Source organism: Oenanthe melanoleuca, chromosome 3 (assembly GCF_029582105.1).
Source record: "Oenanthe melanoleuca isolate GR-GAL-2019-014 chromosome 3, OMel1.0, whole genome shotgun sequence".
Classification (NCBI taxonomy): domain Eukaryota; kingdom Metazoa; phylum Chordata; class Aves; order Passeriformes; family Muscicapidae; genus Oenanthe; species Oenanthe melanoleuca.
In genome coordinates this window covers 93,151,745-93,165,466 of record NC_079336.1, presented here as the reverse complement: position 1 = coordinate 93,165,466, position 13,722 = coordinate 93,151,745, and the positions used below count along the sequence as shown (strand labels likewise).

At 47.2% G+C, this 13,722-nt stretch overlaps 1 protein-coding gene across 3 annotated transcripts in view; it reads right to left on the bottom strand.

The window, feature by feature from the left end:
- STUM (stum, mechanosensory transduction mediator homolog) overlaps positions 1-13,722 on the bottom strand; it is a 52,275-nt gene that overhangs the window by 13,868 nt on the left and 24,685 nt on the right. For 2 of the 3 annotated variants that reach the window (XM_056486217.1, XM_056486216.1), the window contains exon 2: positions 5,839-6,018. In XM_056486217.1, coding sequence (XP_056342192.1) covers positions 5,839-6,018 — 180 coding nt within the window. Of the gene's footprint in view, positions 1-5,829; positions 6,019-13,722 lie in introns of all 3 variants that reach the window. The other variant, XM_056486215.1, reaches the window with a different exon arrangement.

Sequence of the window (13,722 nt, the reverse complement as noted above, 5' to 3'; positions counted from 1 at the left end):
TTTTTTTTTTTTTTTTAAAGTGCAATAGATCTAAGCAGGCAATTTGTCCTTGGAATTTTCTTCATCTCATGAAGGGTTGCTGGTTGGTTTGGGCCTCCTGCTCCCCTTCCCTTCCCAGGACAGCAGGAGCCCTGCAGAGCAGAGAGGCTCAGTGGTGCTTTACCCCAGAGCCTGGGCATCCAGCGGCTGTGCAATCATCTGCTGCTGCTCCTGGCTGGGTCTGGACAGAGTAATTGGCAAAGGAGTGGCAGGCATGGCTTGGCTAGAGGTGAGTTCTCACTGCTGGCTGGCAATCAGCCCCGAGAGCCAGCCGAGGTCTCCATCCAGTGATCCTGAGAGCGATGGTGCAGCCAAGCCCATCATTCCTTCAGAGGCCGAGTGTAAGCGCTGAAATGAGGGATGCAGGGCTCCAGTTGGCTCCTCAAAATGCTGTTTATTGTATCCAAATGATGCAGCAATTCACAGGTAATGGGGGACAAGAGCCCAGCCCACAGCCTGTCAGCCTCATCTGTCGTTTCATCTTAAAGCTTCTTCTAGTTACAATTCTAGTTACAATGCATGATATATTTTCATTGTACAGCATCTTAAAACATCTTTTGTTTGAGGTGGATTTATCCTTTGCTCAGTCATAAAACCCCTTCTGACTCATTTGCTCTTTGCCTTCTAGTTAACCAGTAACTAACTGGCTCAACAATTCTTTCCTTCTGTATCAAAAACTTCCTATCACTTCTATTCCTTCTTTAGATTCTACATTCAAAGATCTTTCTGTTATACATACATATCTGTGAGACATTATGTCCCAGGTTACAATGTAAAGATGTGCCCAAAGGTATGTACCCTATCACCATCTGCTGAAACCAGGTGGGGCAGTGATCCTTATCTCTGTGGGAGATATCCTCTGCTAATGGGCCAGCTGTTAAAAACCAAATGGGGCAATGTTCTTTATCTTTCCCAAGACCCATCCTTCCTCCAGGGATATATCTTCTGTTCATGGGCCATTGAGTCCCACTGCATGATTGATAAAATTACATCATCTCATCATTAGATGCTCCAGCCAGGGGGAGGAGCCAAGCCTTTCCTTCCTAGATAAAAACTGAGATTTGGAACACCAAAGCAGCCCTTGCCCACTGGTTTCCAGAGGAGAAGAGCTACCAGACCTTTCTACAGGATCACTACTTCAACAAGAACACCTCATCTGGACTGCTACCACCACCCCAACTAGCAGGGTGTCAGTTTGTGTTCTGACTCTGTCAGTGGTTTTCATTTTGTACTATTGCATGCATTTTATTTTTCCCTTTTTTTCCTATTAAATTGTACTTCTGACTTGGAGTCTCTCACAGGTTTTGATTTCAAAACCATTGCACCTTCCTGTCAAATCCTTATCCTTCCCAACAGCCAAGAGCTGAGGGAGGGCTTCCCTCAGAAACCAGGCTTGACTTCTGGGCTGCGTTCAGCAGAGGCAAAACAATGCCTGGACAAGCAACCCCTGACTCGTGCCCCCTGTGCCACATCAGTGTGACTTTACTACCTTATTTCTCTGGCATTTCTGTCAAGAAATGGCACAGAACCTTTTATACAGGCTCTGAGCAGGCAGGGACTCCTGGAAAGGCCATTCCACTGTGCTAATTCCACACAGTGGGGCTAATGGAGGTGTGAGCTGGGGACAAGGCATGCATGTACTTTGCCTGGAAAGGAGGTTTGTTTTCCAGTTGGCTTGGCCAGCTAATTAGCTGTGGTTTCCTCAGCTCTGTGCCTCATCCCCACAGAGCTGGCAAAGAGTTTGAGGAGAGCACGCTGCAGCAGAGCTGCCCAGCCACTTTTTGGCAGAGTAAGAGTTAACTGCTCCCTTGTAATTCTACTTTTGCCTTCAGACCGTAGGTACAGCAGAGGACAGTTCCCACAGCCATATGGCTGCTTAAAGAAGATATCTCTGGTGTCCAATGAGGCCAGCTGGCAGTTTGTTTAAATTAGCAGAGAAAATACCCTGTGCTGTGGTGCTGCCAAAATTAATTAAGTGTGACAGAAAAACTGCATTCAATTTATCTTCCTTCTGAGATATTACCCTGCTAAAGGGCACCCTAGAGGAGGTGAGAGCTGGACAGGACCCCCAGGTCAGTCAGTCTCTTGCTGTGTCCCACCTTGGCCCTGACAGACATGGGTCTACCCACTCTTTGAGTCTTTCAGGGACAGAGCAGATCCTGCCCTGCCACCTCTGCAGCATTTTGACCTTACTGGAGGAAAAATATCTTCTAATTTCCACACAGGTCCTTCCTGGTGTTATTTAAGTCTATCTTAGACTGGCCGCTGAGCACCTTCATCATCAGCACACCTACTGTCTTATGGTTCTCTGGACACTCTCCAGGTTTTCTACTTGAAGTACAGCCTCCAAAGTTGGCCACAGCTTTAAGCATGCAGAGAAAGGTGATGGGATCAGCTAAAGCCCTGAAAGCTCTGCTCTCACCTGCCCGTGTGGGGTTTGTTCCCTCGGCAGCAACGTTCCCTGTGCTGCTTGTGACTCACTGCAGCCACTGTGTCCTTCCCTGAAAAACAAGCTGTTCCCTAGGGTGTGTTTATGCAGTGGATTAATCCTTCTGTAGAGTCTTGGGCTTGTTCCTGCTGAGTAGCACTTGCTGTTTTCAGACCATGCCTTTGCTTGCCGTGGATCCGGGCGCTGCCCTGGCTGTGTGGCTGGGGAGCTCTTCTCCAGCCCAGCATCAAGCCACAAATGAAAATACTAACCAGAACTGGGCTCAGGAGGGACTTTTCACCACTCCTCTCTTCATCTCTTCCCAGGTCAGGAAAATCCACTTAGAGGAAAGTTCTCAAGAGCATTTTCAGTCAGGCCACGTCCCCCTGGCTTGCTGGCAGGAGCGCTGTGTGGGACGAGGTCAGCATCTGAAGGTTGGGAGGGATGGCTGAGTGCTGCCTCCTCACACAAAATTAATTCTTCTGCCACCAAAGGGAATCAAGCCAGTCTGACACAGCTCGCTCTGGTGACTTTGTGGGGGTGTTTTTTATCCTCTAAATGCATGCGAGTCACTCACTTGATTACATCTTCCATAAACTGAAGTACACCTGACTGGCCTATAATTCTCCTTGCTCCCTCATTAAGGACACCACACCATTATCCTCAGACCAGACTCCCCCTTTCCATGCCTAGGAAATAGCACTAGAAGATGAAAAGCTTCAAGGAGCCTCCTGTTCAAAAGGCATATGGATGTGGCTTGGGGAACATGGTTCAGTGGTGGACACGATGGTGATGGCTTAAGACTTGGACTCAATGATTTTGGAGGTTTTTTCCCAACCCCAGTGATTTTATGATTCTGTGGTTCTAGTTCCCTCTTAACTCTCTACCAGCCAACAGAGAGGCAGGCCCAGATCCAGGGAATGAGGTGATTACCCCTTAGGGAAGCCTGGGCAGGGTTCCTGACCCTCAGCTGCTTCCCACCCTCCTCCCCACGGCTAGCCCTCACTAGCTTAGACAGGACCTGCTGTGTCCTGCCTCTAGGCCATCCAAATAGCCTGGCACCCTCACAGGCACACATGGGATGCCATTTCAAGGCAAGGGGACTAGAGGTGGGCAGTAGTTTCATACTTTTTTAGCTATTTCCCATCTGCACCCAGACTCAAGTTCCAGTGGTGTAGGGTTTCTGTCCAGTGCATCCAATGGTTTGCACACAAACAAAACCCAGCCAAAGCAAACTGGCAGTGTTCTAAAGTGAAAAGTCTTATTTCTTGCATTTCAAATATGGTTTCCTTCTTAAGTTGCTTTTGTTTTGTTTTGTTTTTTAATATGATAACAAGAATCAACACCTTTGGGTCTGACAGGGCTGTTTGATTCAGGTAAGAGCAATCAATCACTTCATTCTTTGTTTAGATTAAGTTTTTTCTTCTCCATCAACCAAGAGCTACTGCATTTAGCCACTACTTTCTCTGCAGGCCAAGTAAACCTAAAAGCAGTAAACTTAATGAGAGGCAAGAAACTGCCAGGGGCTGCAGCTTGTCAGATGCTGCTGGTGAAACACAAGACATGTTGATCCTCTTGCCATTCTCTACCACCAGAGGGAAGAAATACTGCTGCTGTGCCTGGGGACCTCTTGACCTGGGCATTCCCACCACATGCTGTTCATCCATCCTCTGCCTCCCAAACTGCTGGAATCCAGCCAGATGTGGGCAAGGGTGCTGGGGAGATACTTCCAGGCTGCATGGTTTTCCCCAACAGTGGAACTTGAGAAGACCCTCCCAGTAAGACCCTCCTAAGCACCAACCCCTCTAGCTGGAGAGCAGGGCTTTGGAGCAAAGCAAGTCACAGTTTCAGTGGTGGTTCTCTATCAGGATAGATGCTTTCCTGACTCTCCCCACACCTGCAGAATGGAGTCCTGCCAGACAGCGACCCACACACAGGGGCTGCCCCACAGAAGAAGAGCAGGAGAGTTTTATGGCCATGAACATGCACTTAAGGCATTACACACAAACCTGGCAGAGTCCTGAAGACACATCACACGTGTACACCAATTCACAGTTTAACCTGAGGAATAACCTGCTCTGCAGGTACATCTGGAAGGAAATGTGGTAGGTGGTTTGCAGGGTAAAGCACAGAACAGTACTGCCTTCATCCTGAGGAAAGCTTTTGCTTTGCACAGGTTTTTGATATCCATCGTTTGCTCTTTGTGGGGCCTGCCTTAACTGAAGCTGGCTCAGAAATCAGCAGATGATTTGGTGAAAGAGTTTAACCCCTAGGTTTGGCAGCTGAAAATGCACACTGGTTTCCTGCTTTTTTTTTTTTTTCAGTTTCATCCATTTTGTCTTTAGGCAGGTTCCTGGCATCTTCCTGAGACCCTCTCTGCTCTTCTGTTGTGCAGCCACAGATGTCATCAGCAGAGATGACAAAGTGGAGCCCCTTCAAACCAAAAGGCAAAAGCTGCTGGTAAGATGGTCACTAGGGAGAAGGGCTTGCTTTGGAAACTGCCTGTCCTGTCAGTCTGAAAGATCTCAGACCTGTTTGGTTTGAGGGTTTGCCCCTCAGCCTCTGCCAGCCTCTGGAAAGGGAGTGGGGTCGTGCAGATGCCACCAGCACCAGATCTCTGTGTTGCTTCTGGCTTTGGAGGTGAGATGAGGCTGTCATCTCAATCTTCTGCACCAGGATACAGGAGACATGCCACAGCTTTTACACCACTGAAAGCCTCTACCAGATCAAAGTTACGGAGGCTGTGGTCTGGATTTTTAATATCTACTAGTTGGTAACTTAAATGATGCACGTTTAAAAAATGATTCTTCTTTCCTTAAACTAATATTTTAGTCAACTCAAAAGGTGTATGAGACGCCATTCTAGAAGCAGCTAACACTTCTGGCTCAGCCTAAGAACTTGATCTAAAACATGAAAAAAACTCTAGAACAATGAGTGAATGTATCCTGGGGAGGAAGGGGAGGGCCCAGGGGACAACTGGCATAGAAAGAAGGTCTCACTAATCACAGATTTGCAGCTGGAGTCTCAAGGGAGAAAGGGCTTCTCCCCTTTCTTGTTCAAATGGATGTGATCAGGGCAGAAGGGGTTCTAGACAGTGGAGTTCACAGTGCTCCCCTTTCCTGCACATTTCGTTTTGTAAAGGGAGGTTCCAGACCCACGTGGTGGGATGGGAGACTCTCCCAGGCATGCCACAGGGCCCATTCCTACTGCCTCCTTGCCATTTCCCTGCCTGCTGTGTTTCTCACGGACTTGCAGAGCCCGTGGCTCTCCCTCCCTGCAGTGCAGCCCAGCGGCTCGCAGGGACATCACCTGTGCCCCAGCCACACTGCCGCCGAGAGGAGAAGCCAGGAGGGCCGGAGCACCGTACTTACTTGCCAGGATGACCATGTCCATGCCCCAGAATATGCTCATGATCCAGCCCACCATGACGATGGCCGTGAGGATCTGGATGAGGGCGGCGGCGATGTTGAGCCAGAAGACGCAGCACATGTGCCGGTCGGGGAGGTCGGTGCGCGCCCCGCAGAGCACCGTGAACGCCGACACGAACGTGCCTGGGGACACAGACGTGGCAACTGACAAAGGATCCGCGCTAATCAGAAGTTTTGGAGTTTGTACAAGCCAGGGTACTTAAAATAAGAAAAGAACGTGGACATAGATAAAGGGAAATATGTGATTAAACCCACTCTGTTTAAATCCCCCTGTTATGAATATTGTGTATACCAGTTTGTTAAAAAAAAAAAAAGAGTTTTCCATAGTCTGAAAGTTTTTTTTGTTTTTTTTTTTTTTTTTCAGAATCAAATTTCCTGCCTTTGTGTAATCAATCACAAACTATCTGCTAAAGATCAGACTTCCCACTTCTGCTGTTCTTTATCTACCAAGACCAGATGGTTACATGACCAATTGTCCGGAGAGCTGTCCCACGGAAGTTTGGAAGTTTCTTTGACCACCACTGCTTACCTGGCAGAATTATGACAACAAAACAATAACAATTATTGATTACTACAAGGAAAACCATACTATAAAAAGGAGCTGCAAACCAAGTTCGATGGAAGTGTGGAGTAGGTGGTGACCCCTCACGTTTTTCCCCAGCGCTGCTTGCTCTGTCTATATAAAATAAAGCAATCTAAATTTTGCTGAATATCGAGACTTTGTTTCTCATTTATAACACAGAGCAGCACAGCACCCGTGAGAGATGGAGAGAGAGAGCCCTCCCCAGTGAGACACAGCCTCCTGCCACATCTCTCCCTTAGACTTGCTCCCCTCGGAGCACCTAACTTCCTATACTGTACCAGGGTGGGAAAAGGATTCCTTGGGTTTTGGCTCCTTCCCTCCCCCCACCCAACAGAAACCACTTCTGCACTGCAAGGGAGTGCTGGTGTCTTGGATTGTGGCCAGAAATGTGTGTTCTATCACCATCTGTTGGAGCCAGGTGGGGCAGTGATTCCTTATCAGTGATTCCTTATGGCACATACCATCTGCTAATGGGCCATCTTTAAATCAGCTGGGGCAATCATCTTTATCTTTTCCACAGCCCATCCTCCCTCCAGGAAGATATCATCTGCTGCTGGCCCATTCAGTCCCACTGTGTGACTGATAAAATTACATCATCCCACTGGGAGATGCTCCAGCCAGGGGGAGGAGCCAAGCATTTCCTAACTTGATAAAAAATGAGACTTTGGACAGCAAGATACCTTCTTTCCACTGGATTCCAGAGGAACATCAGACATTTCCACATCATGCCTGGACCTTCAGAGGAAAACTGCACCTTCTACAGGAGCACTGCTCCAGCTGAACCACATCTGCCACTGCAGGAGGATGCAGCCACCATTTAATGGGACTGCTACCAACACCCTGACTGACTGACAGGGTGTCAGGTTGTATTCTGACTCTGTCAGTGTATTTGGGATTGTTCTTTGTAATATTGCATTTCTATTTTAATTTTCCTTGTAGAGAACTGTTATTCCTAATTCCCATAACTTTGCCTGAGAGCCCCTTAATTTCAAAATTACAGTAATTTGGAGGGAGGGGGTTTACATTCTCCATTTCAAAGAGAAGCTTCTGCCTTTCTTAGCAGACACCTGTCCTTCAAACCAGGACAGCTATGTACCTGTGGAAATACCTTTGTTCTGCCTGGTGAATCTCTCCAGGGGAGAAACACCACACAGTAGCTCTAAAAGGAAAAACCGAACCCAGAGTTGGGGCAAGAGTGGCTCTAGAAATCTCTGATGGTTTGGCAGTCTGTTGCTATGCACAAATACTGCTCTAGAAGGAGCAGACACCAAAAAAAGGGGTGGCACTGCATTTTTGCACAATGTTTTCCCCAGTCACAAGCTGCTACCTATGGAAGGGGGTTTACAGCTGGTCTGTGAGCCAGAGAGAGTGAATCGATAAGGTTTACTTTTGAAAGGAATTTTACCAAGGCCATTGGTATGGAGACCAAGAAGAGAAGGAGGAGATAAGCAAGAAAAAGTCTTCATCTGGGAAAAGTATTTTTAGAAAAGTTTTGTGAAAAACAGAGGTAAAGATGGTTTTACACTGATGAACATTATGTTGATCTATGATAACCAATGAATAAAGTGCAAACTGTAGAGGGTTTAAAAGACTGCATGCTGTTGAAATAAAGATATTAGCCCTCTGAGATGTAGTACATCCTTTCTTAGGTCACATCCACCCCAACAGTGACAGCTACCTGAGGGCATGTTTTAACCAAGCAGAAGAAGCTAAACTGCCTAAAGTGCTGGAGCCAGGGCACCTGGTGTGACAGCCCTTGGCTCTGCTTGAGACCAACTTACAAATCTTGCAATCACACTTCAAACTTCCTAAAACGTTTCAGATGGAGGATCTTGTTGATGTGTGAAAGTTAAAGCTGGGGGAAAAAGCAGAAACCTCAGCAGCCTTTCACAAAGATTCTTCCTCAATTTACACTCTTACACAAGGCAGATTTTTTACTTTTAGCTGATGTGTTGTGCTCATGGCTGGCTGAAACTCACAGCTCAGGGAAGCCTTGTCTGTCCCACAACCAACATGAAGAAATACATGCCATGGGTAAGGAGCAGAAGAAACAGCTCCTGGCTCCTCTAAAATATGAACTGTTGGCCAGGAAGTTCCAGCACATCATCTAAGTAAAGATTTCAACACCTCATGGCATTATGAATTGTCTTTGGGTTTTTCTAAAACAAATACAGCATTGCTAAGGTAAGTACCAAAGTGCAATGTTGATTGTATTGGATAACAGTTCAGTGAAATGCCTTCTTTCATCAATATCTAGAATTAAAATGATGGTTTCTACAAAAAGTTTTTTTTTTTTTTTGAAGGATGGAAGCCTGCAAACAGCCTGTAAGATGTGAATGAATGAGCACATCTTCAGGGTACATGAGTGCCTTGTTGAACTCAGGGGAAGGTGGGAGTCCCTTGGTTTGACTGAAGACAGGGACAAAACACTCAGTTTACACCCTTGTAGTAAATCTTATCAGACCAAGAGAGCAGAACCATCTGGTTAGAATTAAACACCATTTTGTCCAGCACTGTTGGAAAATAGAATCTCTTTGCTGCCTCTTCCTCAGTGGGTCACAAGGATAACAGGCAGCTGAGATGCCAAAATGCTGGGGAAGGCTGGCTACAGCCTATTTTTAATCCTGCCACCGTCTGCAAGCTTCAATTCCAGCGTCTTCCTAACACCCCACCAGCTCCTAACACCCTGCAGCTGGCTGGATCTGATTCCTTATTCCCACCCCCTCCCTGTGGCACCTGCCAGAGCTGGGCATGGAGCAGGCACAGAGGGATGGGGAGTGAGTGAGTGCTGCTGGGGCAGGGGGAACAGGAGCATCACTGGCAGGGCCCAGGGCAGCATCTTCTGCATGAGAACAACCATAGGGCTTCCTCCTCTGGCTTTCACAGGCAGGGTTTCATCCCCTTATCCACAAAAACAAAAGGGTCTGCAGAGAGGAAAGTCACTATAATCCCAAAGGATGTTGTGTAAGTCTCCCCATAGCTGTTTTTTGCTCTGTGGCATTGTCTTCCACTCCCCCATGTGGAATTATGTGACATCTCTGCCCTGCTTCACCCACTTTTTTTTATTCCTTTCTAGTTTTTTCAAAGGAGAAGGAAGCCTGGAATATTTCCCTCATGCTTCCTGAAAGTGTTGTCTTCAAATTACACCACAGCACTCTCCGAGATTAAATATGGATTGAGGCAAAATCAGAGAATGGGTGTTTATGTTTTCCCATCAGGATGCAAAATCTTGCCAAATGTAAATGCCTGTCTCTTTTTGAAATTAAAATCTTCCCCTCTTGCCTTACCTTTTACTCTTCCAAGATGTGTTACAAAGAAAGGTCATAAATGCTTTTAAGATATTTACATCATTAGAGCAAGGTGCTGAATTAGCCAATTAATGCCCTAAATACAACAGTGACTAAGCTAAAGTCTAGTCCTATTCAGAAAGGAACAAAGCTAACAAAGCCTTTAAGTGTCCTCCTCTGGATTGGGAATAGATACACAATCTGGGATTAAAATCCTATGAACCTTGGCTTCTGATTCCTCTTCAGGCCACTTTCCTACTTGAGAGGGTCAATTAATTTTGCCAATGTCAGTGCTTTTTCTTTGTTACTTATGATTAGCCAATCTTTGGGAGCTTGCTGGCATTTTTGAATACAAGACTTTAGCCATGCCAGCAGGCATAGGATAGAAGCATTTTCCCTCTACTCCACATGTGCTTGAGAACATGAAGCAGGATTAAGAGTCTTAAATGCTTTTGCCAAAGCACATGTTTTCCCCTTAGGAAGCCATTGTGGTTCCACACTGCCAAACATGGAATTATTTGCATCTGGAAAGGGAGAGAGGTGGAGAGGAGGAGCAGGAGAAAGAAGGCAAGCAAGCTGTATCTGCTGGTACCACCTGGCTGCCTCAGAGCTGGGGCACCAAACCATTTCCCTCCCTGACCAGGCATTCAGACACTTGAACCCCTGCAGCCCAGAAATCCTAAACCTGCAGTGCCAGCTGCTGGGGTGATGTTGGCCAAATAAATCAGCAGTCCAAAAAGGTCTCAGGTTGTGAGTGCAGCCAGCAAACACAAACCAGTAACTCCAGGAGCAGATATAAACTGAACATTCCTCGGAGAAATGGCAGTATAGCATAAGTAAATTATAGTAAGCATTTCTTCCATCTTCCCAAACTGCAATGAAATCTGGGATTATTCTAAATCATGAACTGATACAGCCTCCTTGGGGACACAGGGGAGGTGATGAAGATGCCCTGCCCTGTTTTTAGTGAGTGTCTGTTGCAACCAAAGCCAGCAGGTTCCAGGGGCTGGGCAGAGGGATGGAGGCAGATGAGCACTGCTCCTCTGGAGCAGCTGGGAGGCAGAGGGTGAAGGCTCCATGTGCAGAGAGGCTGTCAGGGGCTGTGACACCCATCCTGCTCTTTGGACTCGTCTCACTTGGGGCAGTGTCAGCCAGCTGGGGCACCCACATGGTACTGGGATAGAAAAAGAGCCCCTGGGAGCCTCTACTTGCTCTGGCTGTCAGCACAATTGGGGTATTTTTAGATGACACCAGTAAATATAAAAAGATGCTTGTTTCCAGCAGTTTAACCCATTGAACACATTGAAGGGGATGTGTTATCTGCAGAACAAATAAGGGGCAAAGGAGGGGGTTTTGCCCTTTCTCTCCTCTCTGGTCGATTGTCATGCAGGATAAACACCCTTCTCCAGTGTCTGCTGGCCTGTCCTGAGCACTCTGTTACCTGAGTGGAGAAGGGAAGATGCTATGGAATACCTTAAGCTTTAGGAGAGGTTTCCCCCTCCTGTTTTTACAAGAAAGCCTATCCTGGGCACTCCTGCAAGAGCTTTAGTCAGACACAGAGCTTGGAACATTTTGTGTGGAGGACCAGCTGTGATGGCACCTTCCCAGGAGCATCAGAAGTGGGAGTCTGGTTGGAGCTGGAGGGAGACAAGACACTGGTGACCACAGTGTAAGTGCAAGTAACCTGAGCATGCAGACAGCTTAGTGGGCTTCCCACTGGCTGCCAGCTATCTGAGACTTCCCAGAAGAAAGCATCTGTGCTGCAAGGAAATCAGATGTGATGGGCTGGTACAGGTGGAGGAACAGCAGAAACCCAAATTACTGCAATCAGGGGCCACATGTGGAGATGATGATGCTGATCTGATGATGATGATGATCCCTATCCTACAAAAACCTGGGAGGCAGGGAGGGGGTGAGGAGTATTTATTCTTCTTCCTGAAAGCCTGGAGAGCATTTGAGATGTTCCCCTGTAGTGCTGGGAGTAAATAAAGCAGTGTAATTGTGCCTCCTTTCCTGTTCCCAGAGAGGAAAAGCATGGCCACGTCACAACTCAGGAGCTGGAGCAAAGCTGCAGGAAGCACACAGCTGGAGGCAAGCACAGGCAAAGGTGGGAACAAAACTGGAGGTGTCTGTGGGAGCAGGGCTGTAGGATCATCATGGGGAGATGTAATTAATGAGTGTGTGTTTTGTGGGGATGAGCTGTGCCTGTGTGTTGTGTCAGGGGAGTGCTCTGTGTGGGGACATGTCTGGTGCATGTCTTTGAATTTTCTTAAGCAAGATGATTATTAGCTGTCATTAAACAGTGCTGGCAGGTATGTGAGGCAGATGTTGTGGATGTGCTGAAAATTCATGAGATGTGCTGGCTCTGGCTCATGTGAGTCAGAAAAAGCTGAGCAGGAATGGGTGTAAGGATTGCACTCCTTGCTTGGTATAGCAGTGAATATGGCATCTATTGGTCAAGGCATCCTTGTGTCACGAACTTGTTTTTATACTCTGGTTAGAGCTGTAAAGAGCTGTTTCAGGCATGAAGGCCTCTCATCCTTGGCATCAACCCATGCCAGATGTAGCCCTTTGGGTTCTGATGAGGGAAACCACTAAACCTTGCTTAAGGAAGGGGCAAGGCACTATCTGCTGATGCTCAGCACCATTCCCCCTCTGCTTAGGTGGGTAGAGCTGGGCTATGGAAAGGACACTATTAACAAGGTGATAAAATGCAGTTGCAAAACATCAATGCCCAGGATGATGATCTGCTGAAGTTTCCTAAAGCATACAATTGTTTGTGTCACTGCTTGAGGAAACAGATGCAAAGTGACATGCCCTGGAAGTATTCTGGCCAGTGTGAATCCTCACCAGTCTCCACCTGGCTGGATCTCACTGGGGCTTGGGCTGCATGAGACACAATCTGCCAGTGCAGGTGTGTCACCTAAACCTCCTGAGATGAGTGCACTGAAGTCTGCCCCTGCAAGGGGATAGAGTGGATGGGTGGTTTTAGCATTTAGAGGGGTGAGAAGAGCAGGAGCAATGGACAGCTTAGGAATTGGGAGGTTTACTTAGTCCCTTTAGAATAAACAACGTGAATGCCACAGGTTCAGATCTGCCAGAAGGGGACACTGATGACCCTGTGGTGTCAAAGCCATCACCTGCAAATGCCAGGTCCTGTGGGCAGGAGCTGAAGGGTAGGAGAGGGAGAAAGGGAAGGAGGAGAGAGTGGAGGCAGCAAACGTGACAGAACCTAGATGTTGCCATGGAGAGTAGCTCATGAATTTTTCCTCTGTGGCCTGCTATTAAAAATGTTTTGTTTAGCTTCTGCCAGCACATTGTTTTTATTTTCCCCTTCCATATCCAAAGGACACCCAGAGGGAATTTTGGCTCCCTCCATTCCCTTTGGCCTTGCTGTGGACAAAAATATACAGTCACTTGACAAGGGAGAGCTGGCACCTGCAATCCTGGTCTCCACAGGGTCTGCTCCAGCTCTGGAGGCTGCAGGAGGCAGGCTGTGCATGGGGCCAGCTCTCTGCTCTCCCTACACGTGTGGGAAGTGACCAGCACTTCCCAAAGCACTGTGTGCCTGTGGCTGATCCCAGTTGTGCCAGCTCCAGCACATCTGTGTTATCAGAGCTTTGTGTCATGTGGTCAGAACACACTGACAGTGTTTGTGCAGCTTCTGCAGGAGACAGCCCACGTGCAAGTAAGACAGCAGTGCCTTTGCATCAAAAATGAGATGTTTTTTTTCTTGTATTTAATGCTTTAGAAAAAGTTAACTCTTCTAAAAACGTGGAGTTTTAAAATGAAAGCCTCAAAGCTTGACTACAACAAACTTTCACAGACTTCCAAGGCTAAAAATACACAGCAAAATCTTAAATTACATGGAGGGGGGGCTGCATGGAGGTGAAGTGACTTACTAAACCTTCAATTATACATGGACCCATCAAAATTATTTTTACTCTGTAGCACTGC